The sequence below is a fragment of the Dermochelys coriacea genome, chromosome 1 (assembly GCF_009764565.3).
Source record: "Dermochelys coriacea isolate rDerCor1 chromosome 1, rDerCor1.pri.v4, whole genome shotgun sequence".
In the NCBI taxonomy this organism is placed as follows: Eukaryota; Metazoa; Chordata; order Testudines; family Dermochelyidae; genus Dermochelys; species Dermochelys coriacea.
The window spans coordinates 30,982,343-30,995,886 of NC_050068.2; the positions used below are offsets into that span (position 1 = coordinate 30,982,343).

Below are 13,544 nucleotides of genomic sequence, written 5' to 3' on the forward strand. Positions count from 1 at the left end.
TGTATGGCCACTGGGAAGCATTCATGGACAGAGGAGAGTTCTCTTGGGATGGACTTCTTCTGAGTAGGGAAGGAAATAGACTTCTAGGATGTAGGCTGGCACAACTGATTAAGAGAGCTTTAAACTAGGAATTTGGGGGAGATGGTTGGGAGATGTCCAGGTAATCTCCATGCCGGATTTTAGCATTGAGAGGGAAGAAAACAAAGTAAGAAAGGATATAGCCATGAGTAGGAGAATGTATATAAGGAGGAAGGGCAGTGTGGATACCAGTCTAATAGTTATACTGGCTGTAGAATGACCATGCCTAATAGGGTACAGAATGTGAGCGAGGCCAAACAGCAAAAATTAAAATGTTTGTACACCAATGCGAGGAGCCTAGGTAACAAAATGGAGGAACTAGAGCTACTGTTGCAGGAAGTGAAACCAGATCTTATAGGGATAATAGAAACATGGTGGAATAGTAGTCGTGACTGGACTACAGGTATTGAAGGGTATGTGCTGTTTAGGAAAGACCGAAATAAAGGTAAAGGTGGAGGAGTAGCATTGTATGTCAATGATGAGGTAGAATGTAAAGAAATAAGAAGTGATGGAATAGATAAGACAGAGTCCGTCTGGGCAAAAATTACATTGGGGAAGAAAAGTATTAGAGCCTCCAATGGGATAGTGCTTGGGGTGTGCTCTAGACCTCCGGGATCTAATTTGGATATGGATAGAGCCCTTTTTAATGTTTTTAATGAAGTAAATACTAATGGAAACTGCGTGATCATGGGAGACTTTAACTTCCCTGATATAGACTGGAGGATGACTGCTAGTAATAATAATAGGGCTTAGATTTTCCTAGATGCGATAGTTGATGGATTCCTTCATCAAGTAGTTGCTGAACCGACTAGAGGGGATGCCATTTTAAATTTGGTTTTGGTGAGTAGTGAAGACCTCATAGAAGAAATGGTTATAGGGGACAATTTTGGTTCAAGTGATCATGAGCTAATTTTCTTCAAACTGAACCAGAAGGATTAACAAAAATAAATCTGCAGCTAGGGTTTTTGATTTCAAAAGGGCTGACTTTCAAAAATTAAGGAAATTAGTTAGGGCAGTGGATTGGACTGAAGAATTTATGGATCTAAAGGCAGAGGAGGCCTGGGATTACTTTAAATAAAAGCTGCAGAAGCTATCGGAAGCCTGAATCCCAAGAAAGGGGAAAAAAATTCATAGGCAGGAGACCAAGCTGGATGAGTAAGCATCTCAGAGAGGTGATTAAGAAAAAGCCGAAAGAATACAGGGAGTGGAAGATGGGAGGGATCAGCAAGGAAAGCCACCTTATTGAGGTCAGAACATGTAGGGATAAAGTGAGACAGGCTAAAAGTCAAGTAGAGTTGGACCTTGCAAAGGGAATTAAAACCAATAGTAAAAGGTTAGGTAGCCATATAAATAAGAAGAAAACAAAGAAAGAAGAAGTGGGACCTCTAAACACTGAGGATGGAGTGGAGGTCAAGGATAATCTAGGTATGGCCCAATATCTAAACAAATACTTTGCCTCAGTCTTTAATAAGGCTAAAGAGGATCTTAGGGGTAATGGTAGCATGACAAATGGGAAGGAGGATATGGAGGTAGATATTACCATATCTGAGGGAGAAGCAAAACTCGAACAGCTTAATAGGACTAAATCGGGGGGCCCAGATAATCTTCATCCAAGAATATTAAAGGAATTGGCACATGAAATTGCAAGCCCATTAGCGGGAATTTTTAATGAATCTGTAAACGCAGGAGTTGTACAGTATGATTGGAGAATTGCTAACTTTGTTCCTATTTTTAAGAAAGGAAAAAAAAGTGGTCCGGGTAACTACAGGCCTGTTAGTTTGACATCTGTAATATGCAAGATCTTGGAAAAAATTTTGAAGGAGAAATTAGTTAAGGACATTGAAGTCAATGGTAAATTGGACAAAAATACAACATGGTTTTACAAAAGGGAGATCGTGCCAAACCAACCTGATCTCCTTCTTTGAGAAAGTAACAGATTTTTTAGACAAAGGAAATGCAGTGGATCTAATTTACCTAGATTTCAGACAGGTGTTTGATACCGTGCCACATGGGGAATTATTAGTTAAATTGGAAAAGATGGGGATCAATATGAACATTGAAAGGTGGATAAGGAATTGGTTAACAGGAAGACTACAGCGGGTCCTACTAAAAGGTGAACTGTCAGGCTGGAGGGAGGTTACCAGTGGAGTTCCTCAGGGATCAGTTTTGGGACCAATCTTATTTAATCGTTTTATTACTGACCTCGGCACAAAAAGTGGGAGTATGCTAATAAAGTTTGCTGATGACACAAAGTTGGGAGGTATTACCAATTTAGAGAAGGACCGGGATATCATAGAGGAGTATCTGGATGACCTTGTAAATTGGAGTAATAGTAATAGGATGAAATTTAATAGTGAGAAGTATAAGGTTATGCATTTAGGGATTAATAACAAGAATTTTAGTTATAAGCTGTGGACGCATCAATTAGAAGAAAAGGAGGAGGAGAAGGACCTTAGAGTATTGGTTGATCATAGGATGACTATGAGCCGCCAATGTGATATGGCCGTGAAAAAAGCTAATGCGGTCTTGGGATGCATCAGACGAGGTATTTCCAGGAGATAAGGAGGTTTTAGTACCGTTATACAAGGCACTGGTGAGTCCTCAGCTGGAATACTGTATGCAGTTCTGGTCTCCCATGTTTAAGAAGGATGAATTCAAACTGGAACAGGTACAGAGAAGAGCTACTAAGATGATCCGAGGAATGGAAAACTTGTCTTATGAAAGGAGATTCAAGGAGCTTAGCTTGTTTAGCCTAACTAAAAGAAGGTTGAGGGGAGATATGATTGCTATCCATAAATATATCAGAGGGATAAATACCGGAGAGGGAGAGGAATTATTTAAGCTCGGTTCCAATGTGGACACAAGAACAAATGGATATAAACTGGTCATTGGGAAGTTTAGACTTGCAATTAGACGAAGGTTTCTAACCATCAGAGGAGTGAAGTTTTGGAATAGCCTTCCAAGGGAAGCAGTGGGGGCAAAAGATGTATCTGGCTTTAAGATTAAACTCTATAAGTTTATGGAGGAGATGGTATGATGGGATAACATGATTTTGGTAAGTAATTGATCTTTAAATATTTATGGTAAATAGGCCTAATGGCCTGTGATGGAATGTTAGATGGGGTGGGATCTGAGTTACTACAGAAGATTCTTTCCTGGGTATCTGGCTGGTGAATCTTCATAGATTCATAGATACTAAGGTCAGAAGGGACCATTCTGATCATCTAGTCCGACCTCCTGCACAGCGCAGGCCACGGAATCTCACCCACCCACTCCTATGAAAAACCTCACCCATGTCTGAGCTATTGAAGTCCTTAAATCATGGTTCAAAGACTTCAAGGAGCAGAGAAGCCTCCCTCAAGTCAACCATGCCCCATGCTACAGAGGAAGGCGAAAAACCGCCAGGGCCTCTCCAATCTGCCCTGGAGGAAAATTCCTTCCCGACCCCAAATATGGCAATCAGCTAAACCCTGAGCATATGGGCAAGATTCACCAGCCAGATACCCAGGAAAGAATTTTCTATAGTAACTCAGATTCCATCCATCTAATATCCCATCTCAGGGGATTTGGCCTATTTACCCTGAATATTTAAAGATCAATTACTTACCAAAACTCCATTATCTTGCCCATATGCTGAGGGTTTAGCTGATCACCATATTTGGGATCAGGAAGGAATTTTTCTCCAGGGCAAATTGGAAGAGGCCCTGGAGGTTTTTCGCCTTCCTCTGTAGCATGGGGTACGGGTCACTTGCTGGAGGATTCTCTGCTCCTTGAAGTCTTTAAACCACGATTTGAGGACTTCAATAGCTCGGACATAGGTGAGAGGTTTTTTGCAGGAGTGGGTGGGTGAGATTTTGTGGCCTGCACTGTGCAGGAGGTCGGACTAGATGATCATAATGGTCCCTTCTGACCTTAGTATCTATGAATCTGTCTTCAAGTCATATGGGCCTGATGAAATACATCCTAGAATACTCAAGGAGCTGATTGAGGAGGTATCCAAGCCATTAGTTCAGTTGTGGAAGACAGGAGAGATTCCAGAGGACTGGAAAAGGGCAAGTATAGTGCTAATCTATAAGAAGGGAGAAGAGGACAACCCATGGAATTACAGACAAGTCAGTTTAGCTTCAGTACCCGGAAAGATAATGGAGAAAATAATTAAGCAATCAATTTCCAAACACCTAGAAGATAATAAGGGGATAAGTAAGAGTCAGCATGGATTTGTCAAGAAAAATCATGTTAAACCAACCTAATAGCTTTCTTTCACAGGGAACAAGCATTGTGGACAGGGGGAAGTGGTGGACGTGGTATATCTTGACTTTAGTAAGGCTTTTGATACTGTCTCGCATGACCTTCTCTTAAACAAACTAGGGAAGTACAACCTAGATGGAGCTATTATAAGATGGGTGCATAACTGGTTAGAAAACCGTTCCCAGAAAGTAGTTATTAGTGGTTCACAGTCAAGCTGGAAAGGCATATCAAGTGGGATATGCCACAGGGATAAATTCTGGGTCCAGTTCTGTTCAATATCTTCATCAGTGATTTAGATAATGGCATAGAGAGTATACTTAAAAAGTTTGCAGACGATACCAAACTGGGAGGGGTTGCAAGTGCTTTGGAGATTAGGATTAAAATTCAAAATGATCTGGACAAACTGGAGAAATGGTCTGAAGCAAATAGGATGAAATTCAATAAGGACAAATGCAAACTACTCCACTTAGGAAGGAACACTCAGTTGCACACATACAAAATGGGAAATGACTGCCTAGGAAGGAGTACTGCAGAAAGGAATCTGGGGGTTATAGTGGAACACAAGCTAAATCTGAGTCAACAGCATAATTCTTCCGCTCTACTCCGCGCTGATTAGTCCTCAACTTGAATATTGTGTCCAGTTCTGGGCGCCACATTTCAGCAAAGATGTGGACAAATTGGGGAAGGCAAGAGAAGAGCAACAAAAGTGATTAAAGGTGTAGATAACATGACCTTTGAGGGAAGATTAAAAAAGTTGGGTTTGTTTATTCTAGGGAAGAGAAGATTGAGAGGCGACATAAGTTTTCAAGTACATAAAAGATTGTTACAAGGAGGAGGGAGAAAAATTATTCTTATCTTCTAAAGATAGGACAAGAAGCAATGAACTTAAATTGCAGCAAGGGTGGTTTAGGTTGGACATTAGGAAGAACTTCCTAACTGTCAGGGTAGTTTAGCACCTGAATAAATTGCCTAGGGAGGTTGTGGAATCTCCACATGGAAGATTTTTAAGAGTAGATTAGACACGTGGTAGACAAACACGTGTCAGGCATGGTCTAGATAATATTTAGTCCTGCCATGAGTGTGGGGAACTGGACTAGATGATCTCTCGTGGTCCCTTCCAATCCTATGATTCTGTGCTCCAGAAATCTTTGCCAGCTACTACAACACTGATAAGCAGTCTAGTACGTGTTTGTGGTACAGAGTCTGCCAGACACAAAATTCAGGGTGCAAGTGTCAGATCCATGGAGGAAAGAAGTGGTTTGTCACAAGCACCCTGCTGCCTGGCTCCCTGGATGAGTGCAGGCTGTGTGGCAAGGAGACATAACGTTGAGCATCTGGCTGTAACAAAATGAAATTCCATGACAAAAATGCTGAATTCCAGATTATTTTGGAAGAAATCCCAAATTCCATGTTTGCAGAATAACAGAGGCAAGTCCATAAGGCCTTGATTGAAATTAACAGAGCAGTTTACACTTCTTAGAGCTATTGTTTCATGTTTTGTGTAGATTTAGGCAAGCAACACTGCATTCATTAACACTTAGATCACATTTTCAAGGTAATCTCCACAATCATAAGGGCTAGAAACATTTTTTTTTTATATATAACTGAAAGGTTGAGAATAGGTGATGATGCTAATGACCTACCTGAAACTGTTCATGACCTCCCCAGAGCTTACAACCCACAAGTTTGAGAACTCCTGATCTAGTCATATTCAGGGCCACATTTTCCAGATAGGTCTAAAAAATGTGTATTAACAGTTTTGATCTCAAATGGTCCTAACTTTGTGGATATGCAAGATGTTTGCATATGCAAATTGGCTATTCTCATGTGGCAGTAATAAAGAATCAAAAAAAGAGTTACTTTCTTCTAACACAGAACTCGAAGGCTTTGCCTGCACTACACAGTTTTGTCAACAAAAGGCAGGTTTCATCAACAAAACAATGAAGTACTACACTGTCATAATAAAACCCCCTCAACGAGTGGCATAGAGCTTTTTGTGACGAAGTTAGAGTGACGCGCTATCAGTATAGACACTCCATTTGTTTATGTTGCCTTAAGTGGCCTCCAGGAGGTATCCCACAATCTCCATCATGACTGCTTTCGTCAGCAGTTTCTAGTCCACTGCCCTTCAGCCAGGTACACAGGCATGCGTCCCCTCCCCATTTAATGTCCCGGGAATTTTTGAAACTCCACTTCCTGTTTGCTTGGGGTAGCACATCGCATCACATCGCATCTTCCCAGATGACCATGCCGGCTTTCCACAGCAAATGTGCTCCTGCCTGGAGTACACCAGAGTTGCTGGATCTGTTGGGTCTGTGGGGAAAGGAGGCTGCGTAGTCGCAGCTCGGATCCAGCCATAGGAACTTTGACACTTATGAGCAGATTGCTTGTGTCATGGATGGGAAGGGGCATGAAAGGGACATGCAGTGGTGCCATGCTAAGATCAAGGAGCTGAGGCAGGCATACCAGAAGGCAAGGGAGGTCAACCATCTCTCTGGTGCGGTGCCGAAAACATGCCGCTTTTAAAAGGAGCTGCACGCCAGCCTTGGTGGCAGCCCAATCTCCATTGCCAAAAGCCCTGTGGGATACTTCGGGGGGACTGGAGGCAGCAGCCAGTGGAGTCAACCCCGAGGACAAAGTGATGAACAAAGAGATCGGGTTGGAGAAGAATGTGGGACAGACAACAGACTCATCCAGTGGCAAGCCAGGACCTCTTTTTGACTCCAGAGAGGTCTAGCCAGTCCCAACAGCAGTCCTCCTCTGGCATGCCTGAAACAGGAGAGGGGAGCTCTGGTAAGTACACATTTTTCTTTGGTAGCGCATGGTTACATGAGGTAGACGTGTCCTTTATTTTGTAACATGGTGCATGTCAGAGAAGGGATAGAAATTAACTACACTAGGTACTGTTTGCATCTGCTTTGCATTCCCGGGTGCAACTATGCAGTGGGACCCCAGTGAAAAAGTTTGTTAATGCACACCCAGATCTCCCAGGAATCCTCCATAGAGATCTCTCAAAAACTTTCCTGAAGGTACTCTGCAATCCTCTGCCAAAGGTTCCTTGGCAGAGCTGCTTTGTTTCTTTTCCTGTTGTAGGAAACTTTGCTGCACCAATCAGTAATTACTTCTGCAGGAACCAAAGCAGCACACAAGCAAGTACATACAGACCTAGTCTGAAGCCACATGCTTGCAGGAGATTCACCTTTGCATCTTTGGTGACCCTTGGTAGTGTGATTTCAGCTTTGATCACCCCGCCTGTGGAAAATGATGCCAGTATTCAGAATAGTGTCCCTAGGCGCTTGTGCTGAACCCCTTCTGAAACCATCCAGACTCTCTTTGTCCCATCTTGCACCTCTCCCTCTTCCCGGGCTGAACGCACCGTGTTTAGTGCTCTTGCTGTGCTGTGTGCTTACCAAGGGACGGTGAGAAAGAGGTGTGTGTAACTTTTAGGATTCACGACTGTGAGTGCACTCACAATACTGACTCTGTATATTGTTTCTTTCGCTTCTGCAGATGTGCACTGGAGGGCCAGCTCCTACACACCAGCGGAGCGCCTCCCTCAGATAAGGAGGTGAATGAAGAAGTGCTGCAATCATCTGATCATGCCAATAGCAAGCACAGAACGTGGAATGAGACAATAAACTAAAAACTAAAAATGGGTGCAGGAGTGGATAATAGAGGCTCAGGAGCAGATGATAATGCTCATGGAGTACCAAATACCAAAAGAGTACTGCACTGCATTCGGAACACATCTGTGCTCGACTCCACCTGGAGCCCATACAGAACTGCGTTCCATGCCCTGCCCAAACTCCCCACACACATTCTTCACATGTTCCCAGGCCGTCATAATACCCCTTGCACTCCACCCCTATGAATATGTACCATAATGACAGCTGGACTTCTCATTTCAGAGAGGATCAGGTCCCTTGTAAGAAATGTTAATCTGTGTATTGCTGTTTAATAAAAAATATTCTTACAAATACAATTATTCTTTCTTTGTGTACCACACACAAGGATTGCAACAGAAGTTAGCACATCTGCAGATTATGCTCAGGCAGGAATCATTACAAGGGTCATTCAAGGTGGCAACTAAACAATGCCTGGCTGAATGCATTACGGAAGACACATTACTGTGGTTCATTGTCAAAATGCTGCCTCTCTGATTTGAATAGCTTCTTGTTGAGCCCCTCTAATGTCCCTGGTGTCTGGCTGTTCAAAAGGCAGCACCAGCAACCCTTTACTCTGCCAAACGCACATTATGCTGAGCCTGTTGTTGGAGCACTCCTTGCTATTGTCAAGGTTTCTGGTATAAGATTTTATGAACCAGGATGTAGGCTGAGTCTCCCAGGATTGCTATGGGCATTTCCACATCCCCTATTGGAACCTTCTGGTCTGGAAAGAACTTTCCTACATGCAGCCATCTATACAGGCCAGTGTTCCTGAACATGTGTGCATCATGCACCTTCCCTGACCACCCTGTGTTGTCAGTGAAATGACCATGATGATCCCCAGCACCTGCAATATCATAGAGAAGTAGCCCTTTTTGTTGATGTACTCCATTGCAAGATGGTCTAGGGTCAAAATTGGAATATGCATGCCGTCTATCACCCTGCCACAATTGGGGAATCCCATTGCTGCAAAGCCATCCACTATTTCCTGCACGTTGCCCAGAGTCACAGTCCTTCATAGCAGAAGGCAATTAATGGCCCTGCACGCTTGCATCACTGCAGCCCCAATGATCGACTTTACGACTCCAAAAGTTGCTAGCTTCCACACACGGATCACCCACGTGCTTTTCCCACCATGAAAGCAGCTCTCATTTTGTTGTCTTTGTGCTGCAGGGCTGGGGGGGGGCGAACTCCTCACACAGTTCAAGGAATGTGGCTTTGCGAATCTGAACGTTCTGAAGCCACTGCGCATCATCCCATATTTTCATCACAATCCAATCCTATCACCTAGTGTAGAGAGAAAGAGTTTGTAATTCTTTGCGGTCAGCTTTGGACTTAATTATCTTAAATAATTTTCTATCGCTTGAAAATTTTGCCATCTCACTGTTCATCCCCTTTCCCAGATCATTTATGAATATGTTGAATAGCAGAGACCCAGTACAGATCTTTGGGGGAACACCATTATTTTCTTCTCTCCATTGTGAAAACTGACGGCGGATTATTCCTAACCGCTTTGTTGTCCTGTCTTTATAACGTAGTTACGGATACATGAGAGGTACCTTTTCTTTATCCATGATTGCTTAATTTGCTTAAGAGCTTGGTGAGTGCGCCTTGGCAAAGGCTTTTCTGAAGTTTGCAAGAGCTCCAAAGACAGCTGTATTCACTAAATCAACCCTTCGCAAACCCTTCTATCTCCACATAGTTGGTGACGAAACCCTCAAAGAAGTGTATAGATTGGTGAGGCATGATTTCCCTGTTAACAAAGAACTGTCCTTGACTCTTCCCAACATATTGTGGTCATTCATCTGTGAACAGGTGTTCAGAGTAGCAGGCCGTGTTGAGTTCTGTATTCGCAAAAAGAAAAGGAGTACTTGTGCGAACCTTAGAGACTAACAAAATTGTAAGTTTGAGCATAAGCTTTCGTGAGCTACAGCTCACTTCATCGGATGCATCCGATGAACTGAGCTGTAGCTCACGAAAGCTTATGCTCAAATAAATTTGTTAGTCTCTAAGGTGCCACAAGTACTCCTTTTCTTTTTTGTGTCATCTGTTTTTTTGATAACTCTATTCTTTACTTTAGTTTCAACCAATTTGCCTGGTACTGAAGTTAGGCTTACTGGTCTGTAATTGCAAGGATTGCCTCTTGAGCCCCCGCTCTGCCTGCATCCTTTTTACTCTTGCAGAGGGTTTAGGAGTTGGGAATTTTTTAGCGGGAGGGGGGGAATTGTGGTGGGGTATGGTTTTCTGGCCTAAATGTAGAGTATGTTGTTAGGTGTATTGATATTTGGTTGCTTGGTTATTTTTTGTTGTTTGGGGGGGAGTTTTTTATTGGACTAAGTTTAGAGTATGCTTGATAGGATTATTGTTTTTTTGTTTGTTTTCTCTCTCTCCTGTGTATTTCTTTCTTGGGAGTTTTCTGGAACCCTTCTAATGGTGTAGGTATTACCCCTCTGCCTCCTCTCCTTGCTACTGGACTCTCACTGGAGCCAAACCTTTGACTTGTATTTTTTCACTCTGTCATGGGGGGGTCTCTCTGCTTGAGAGCAGAATGAAAGGAATGCCTTTCTCACTCCCTCACAAAAGTCCCCTGTTTGCTAGCTCCTCTGGTCATTTTGAAGCTGTTTTTTCAACCCCCTGCTCTTCCAGGGTAAATCTGCACTACAGTGTAAGCCCCAGGTTAGTGGGACGCAAGTCAACTGACCCTGGGTTAGAGAACCCAGGGCTTGAACATCTATATTGTTTGTCAACCCTAGTTTAAGAATTTTCTAACCCAGGCTCAATCTTGATACTCTAGCATCCACACTGCAGCATGCAGACCCAAGTCAAACCAACCATATACCAGACTTTCTAGCACCCTCCTAAAATGTGGCCGCTCTAGCCCTTTGACCATGGTGCTCTGTGGGAAATCTTTACTGCCCACTCTGCATGTTACAGGAAGTTTGAACAGCCCATCAGTATAGCCTGGCGAGCAGCATTTTGGTCTATGCACCAACTACCAGAGCCAGCAACACGGAGCGAGGTGCCCCTTTGAAGAACTTCTCTTGCTTGCGGTTTCACTCCTGTGTGAGGAAACTGGAAGAGCTTCCATGAGATGCTGGTGGACATTTTGGTGACATTTTCTGACCCACCAAAGGCACCTAATAGAGCTTATGATAGAGCAGGAGAAAGTGGAGGCAGAGGATGAGGCCCCAGGCATGGCAGATTTGCACTGGCTGATGCTGCTCATAATACTTGGTATAGCCGCTCATGTCCCCTACATGGACTGGCACTTCTGGAGCAGGGCCCCAGGCACAGACTGTTGGGATCATATCAGCATGCAGACCTGGGATGACCAGCAGTGGGTCCAGAACTTTATCCTGAAGAAAACTACATTTCTGCAGCTTTGTGAGCAGTTTACTCCGAACCTCCAGCATAAAGACACATGCATAAGGGCATCCTTGCTTAGAGAAGGTTGCTATAACCATCTGGAAGCTGGCTACCCCAAACCGCTACAGGTCCATTGCCAACCAGTTTGGTGTTGAGAAGTCAACTCTGGGTAAAGTGGTGGTGCAGGTTTCAGAGACAATCAGGCAGTATGGTTTACCCCAAGGTGGCGAGCATGAAAGATACTCCTGAAGTAATTGCCAGTTTTGAGATAATGGGGTTTCCAAACTGAGATTCATATGCCCATAGTTTTCCTTCCTCAAGACCACATGAGTATATAAACCGCAAGGGATACTGCTCCATTGTTATGCAGGCCTTCATAGACCACAGAGGTTGATTTATGAATGTTCATGTGGGCTGCACTGGGAAAGTTCATGATGCCAGGGTTTTTTGCCAACCAGGAGTCTGCATTCATGGGACACTATTCCCAACAAATGACACTGTCATAAATGGAGTTACTGTCTCCACTGTTATTCTGTGGCAATGCCCATATCAATGCCTTATATAGATACATACATTTGTGTCTGAACATTCGCTGTTTGGAAAACTACTGTGGTCACTAAAGTTAATTGCACAGTTGCTCTCTTGGATGTTCAGACCAAGTTGTAATGTCTGTCCAGCATAGTTGTCTTTATCTATGCTAATGTGGTCTACATTGGCCTGTCTGCATCATCGCTACTGTGTGAATCATTTATGTGCAATTATGTGGTGGTCATGCTTTGCAGTAAGAAAAAACAATATTTTCTAGCTTTTTGGGCAAAGTTTTCACATTCAAGTTTTAAATTATTTTCAAAAGGGAAACTTGAGCTGTTGAACAAAAAAAAAGTCCACTTCTGTGGTGTCAGATGCCTTATTAGAATGGGAAATAAGCGCAATATTTTGGGAATGTTTAATTAGCCTTTTTTAAAAAAATTCCTTTGCAGGGTTTCCTTACACAGTCATCAAAATCTCATGACCGTCTCCAACCTTGGTGTTATCTTTGGGCCGACTCTAATGAGAGCACAGGAGGAAACCGTGGCTTGCTGTGATGAACATTAGTTTCAGAATATTGTAGTGGAAATTTTGATAGAGCATTATGAAAAGGTAAAAGAACTTCATCTGGAACCTTTACTTTAATATCATTTGTGATGCAACTGGAGTTAAACATGCTACCGGATCTCCTATTCACTACCTTCAGCAAATTCCTACAAATAAGAAGAGAGTCTGCTGCATTTATAGAAGATCACTTTCAGATAGAATGTTTCCTTCTTAATCAAACCTATGGGCCATATTCTGGCCAACTGTTATAGGGATATGAAAGGTGTAAGCACAAGGAGCAGCCACCCAGCCTTGTGTAGGAGCTGGCCAGAATCTCATTGGAAAGTGTAGTCCCTCCTCTTGTCTAGAAGCAGGCTGAGCAAACAGGGCTATGATCCTGCCCCCAGCCTTTCCCTTACACAATCCAATGTTAGCACTTGGCCAAAAGACATTTTCTGGTGAAAAATCATGATTTTTGAAAATTCAACTCTCTTACCTTGTTACCAACAATACATTGGGTTACTGGAATGGGAGCAATGTTAAACATCTATTGTATTTTCCACCATTTGTGCTCTGTTTACTTAATTTCTCTTAATAGGAACATTGAAAGTAAACTAGTTCAGTTAATTTTTTTATAGTCTTGTATCTGTCAGTTTCACTTGCATGTTGTGATGCACTAATCCAGTGCTGTAGTTCTTAGGTTGCAAATTAAATCAAAACAAAATCTATCTTCAGTGAACTTTCATTTTAGTTTCATACAAAAATTCCTATTGACTTTTTTTTTTTTTTTTTTTTCCAATAAACCTATCAGGTGCAACTGTAAGTGGGTATAAGAAGAAGATGGTAAATCATAGCTTTAAAGAAAATGAAAGTTATTGATTGTGATATTTTGTACTTATAGATATTTCACAGTGCACCAGACCCCAACATTCCTCTTCCCCAGCCTCAGTCCCGTTCAGCTTCCAGAAGAACAAGAGCAATTTGCCTCTCAACAGGCTCACGCAAACCCAAAGGAAGATATACCCCATGTCTGGCAGACCATGATAGTAAGTTTATTCATACTGTTAGCTATTTACCTCTCTATTCATGTCTTGTTCTTTAGTTCCCCTGGTT

General features: G+C 42.7%; 1 protein-coding gene across 1 annotated transcript in view; it reads left to right on the top strand.

Annotated features, from left to right (window-relative positions):
- The window catches only part of ARHGAP42 (Rho GTPase activating protein 42), a 306,489-nt gene that overhangs the window by 267,654 nt on the left and 25,291 nt on the right, over positions 1-13,544 (top strand). The window contains 2 exon segments of the mRNA XM_043504183.1: positions 12,338-12,497; positions 13,333-13,477. Of these exon segments, the coding sequence (XP_043360118.1) occupies positions 12,338-12,497; positions 13,333-13,477 (305 nt within the window).